General features: G+C 46.2%; 1 protein-coding gene across 1 annotated transcript; it reads right to left on the bottom strand.

Annotated features, from left to right (window-relative positions):
• Positions 1–257: 257 nt before the first annotated feature.
• On the bottom strand, positions 258–1,479 carry LOC138133830 (uncharacterized). Its single transcript, XM_069051795.1, has 3 exons — positions 1,212–1,479; positions 753–1,164; positions 258–705 (listed from the first exon to the last, which is right to left on the bottom strand). Exons 1-3 carry the CDS (start codon positions 1,403–1,405, stop codon positions 310–312), a joined length of 1,002 nt encoding a protein of 333 aa, XP_068907896.1. The 5' UTR covers positions 1,406–1,479; the 3' UTR covers positions 258–309.
• Between the last annotated feature and the right edge of the window lie 766 nt (positions 1,480–2,245).

Here is a 2,245-nt window from a genome sequence, read left to right as displayed (position 1 = left end):
CATTTCTTCTCACTCCCACTTGCAGCATTTCGAGACGCTCTCTCGCCCTAAGCCCCGCCAGATTTACATAAGATTATTTCACAAACTGGCAGCCTTTAACTTTAAACCTACTTTAGCAAGTAAAGGGAATTTTAGACCGTCGAGGAACTTGTCTCAACTTTTACATATTTGATTGGGGATTTCATTTACGTTTTAATCCTCTCCGGCTTGATTGAGCCCCTCCGCTTTATTTACGATTCCAAAATAAAAGAAAAAAATCAAATTCTAATTTTGCAGTGTATTTCAAGAAAAAATCGCATTTCTCTTCGCTCATAAGTTACTCGCAATCAAATCGCCTGTCAGGGCCACGTAACAGAACGCCCCGTCGTCCGGAACCGGTTGATCCAATAAAAATTGATTTGCTTCAGGACCGGTCGGATCTATCACCGGATTAGTCCGGGCAGACTTCTTCGCCGCCGCATCCAGCCTTTCCAAGAGGACCGGAGGGTAATCAGTGAAAGGACCCACGATCCTCAAGTCGTGCAAGTACCCCAACAGAGCCATGATGTAGTCGTTTCGAATGGCTTTCATGCTGGAGCAAGCTTCTCCGTGGATGGTGCACAGCGTCTGCAACCACGACGCCGTCCGCGTCTTGTCTTCCGCCGGCAACAAGGCGGCGTACGGCCGCGTCAAGTACAGAAGGAACTGAAATTCTTGGTCCAAAACCTACCAAAAATATTAAAACCCCGAGAGAAGTTTAAAACAAAACTGACTTTGTCCAGTTTGTGGTCTTGGTGGCACTCATCGGAAGACCCGTGGACGCTGCACCCCATCATCTCGAAGTCATCCGGTAGGGACAGAAGACTCTCTTGCCACATGCGGTCCATCTCCCATTCGGCCGCCGCAGAAGGTTCCGGACAAATTGATCTCAAATCGACCAAAGCGTCTTCCGGGGGAGCTTTCTGAAAGACTCCCGTCACCTCGTCGTTGAGCAAGTTGATTGTCAAGCAGATCAAATATCTGTTCCTCTTCTCCCTCAGCTTGGTGGTTTGGTACTCCGGCCGGAAGAGTTTTGTGATCCACGGAGTTACCAACAATTTGTCAGGATCGCTGCTCAAAGTGGGCGCCACAACTTTCAGCACAGAGCCGTAATAGAGAAATTCCATACTGAGGGCGTCTTGATTCCTACAAGCCGTCAGATTAGAACAAATTTTTCTCCGGGACAACTTTACGTGGGGGCTGCTTCAGGTTGTGGAGGCCCTTCCTGCTCCACTTTCTGTTCTTCTTGCGGGGGCGGTTGTTCTTCAGGTTGTGGTTCGGGTTCGGCTGCCTGTTCCGGTTCCTCCGCTGCCGGCGCTTCCTCCGTCGCGGGCGCTTCCTCCTCCGTTGCTTCTTCTTCAGTGGGAGATTCCTCCTCTTCTGCCATTGTGAATTTTGACTTTGCTATTGAAACGTCAGAAAAAATCTATCGCCGCTCGCTCGATGAAAAGGACGATTATATCTCGTCCACGGCTATTGTGATCGTCCATTGTTGTCCCTTGATGTGATTGACGTGTTCGATTCTCTGCGACTGATGTCTACTCGATCTGCCACTTACCGCCCTTAAATAGTTAATCGCTCAGTGACGAGTTTCCGTCTCCTTATTCGTGTGTTTGTAATGAGGCGTTTGTCGGATGATGAGGAAGTAAATTTTTCATGCGGCGCGAATATTTGATCGTTATTTTTGCGTGTTTGCATCGGACGATAAGGTGTGAGTAATAGGGAGTTCGAAAGCAGATTTCCATTAGCCGGACAACAAGCTGTTGGTTATTTTAGATGGAAAAATGGAAGAACAGTGTTCCCGTGTCCCCTGTGACACAGTGGTCAGTGTTTCCCACCGTCTGACTTATCGAATATTGAACTGACCGACAGAGTTGTGCTCCAGGGGCGGCGATGCAAGTCGCCAACAACCAAAGTGGCAGAAAACTATCCAAGAAAAATAAGATTATTTTTCTTTATTTATAACTTATCACTAAATAAAAAACAGTTTCTTCGTAATGCATATCATGGGTTAAGAGAACATGTCACATGAATTTGAAAAAAAATTGTGAATAATAAAAAATGGTATCTACGCCTCTGTTGGCTACTTAACAGTGTCACCGGTTTGTCAATAATCGGAAAATCCTGGACAGGTGGTAAAAATATTAATCCGGTTAAATAATTAACAGAGTTCGCAGGGGTTGCTTTGAATTGTAAATTTATTTATGACACTTGAATGGCGCATTCA

The sequence above is a fragment of the Tenebrio molitor genome, chromosome 6, assembly GCF_963966145.1.
Source record: "Tenebrio molitor chromosome 6, icTenMoli1.1, whole genome shotgun sequence".
Taxonomy (NCBI): Eukaryota; Metazoa; Arthropoda; class Insecta; order Coleoptera; family Tenebrionidae; genus Tenebrio; species Tenebrio molitor.
This window is presented reverse-complemented; position numbering and strand designations above follow the sequence as displayed.

What these genes read in the sequence shown, in the direction of transcription:
- LOC138133830 (XM_069051795.1), bottom strand. Translation starts at nt 1,405, where the DNA reads ATGGCAGAAGAGGAGGAATCTCCCACTGAAGAAGAAGCAACGGAGGAG. An exon ending in CAACCTGAAGCAGCCCCCAC is followed by an intron (nt 1,165 to 1,211) that starts GTAAAGTTGTCC and finishes GACGGCTTGTAG; the next exon opens with GAATCAAGACGCCCTCAGTA. An exon ending in AAGACCACAAACTGGACAAA is followed by an intron (nt 706 to 752) that starts GTCAGTTTTGTT and finishes TATTTTTGGTAG; the next exon opens with GTTTTGGACCAAGAATTTCA.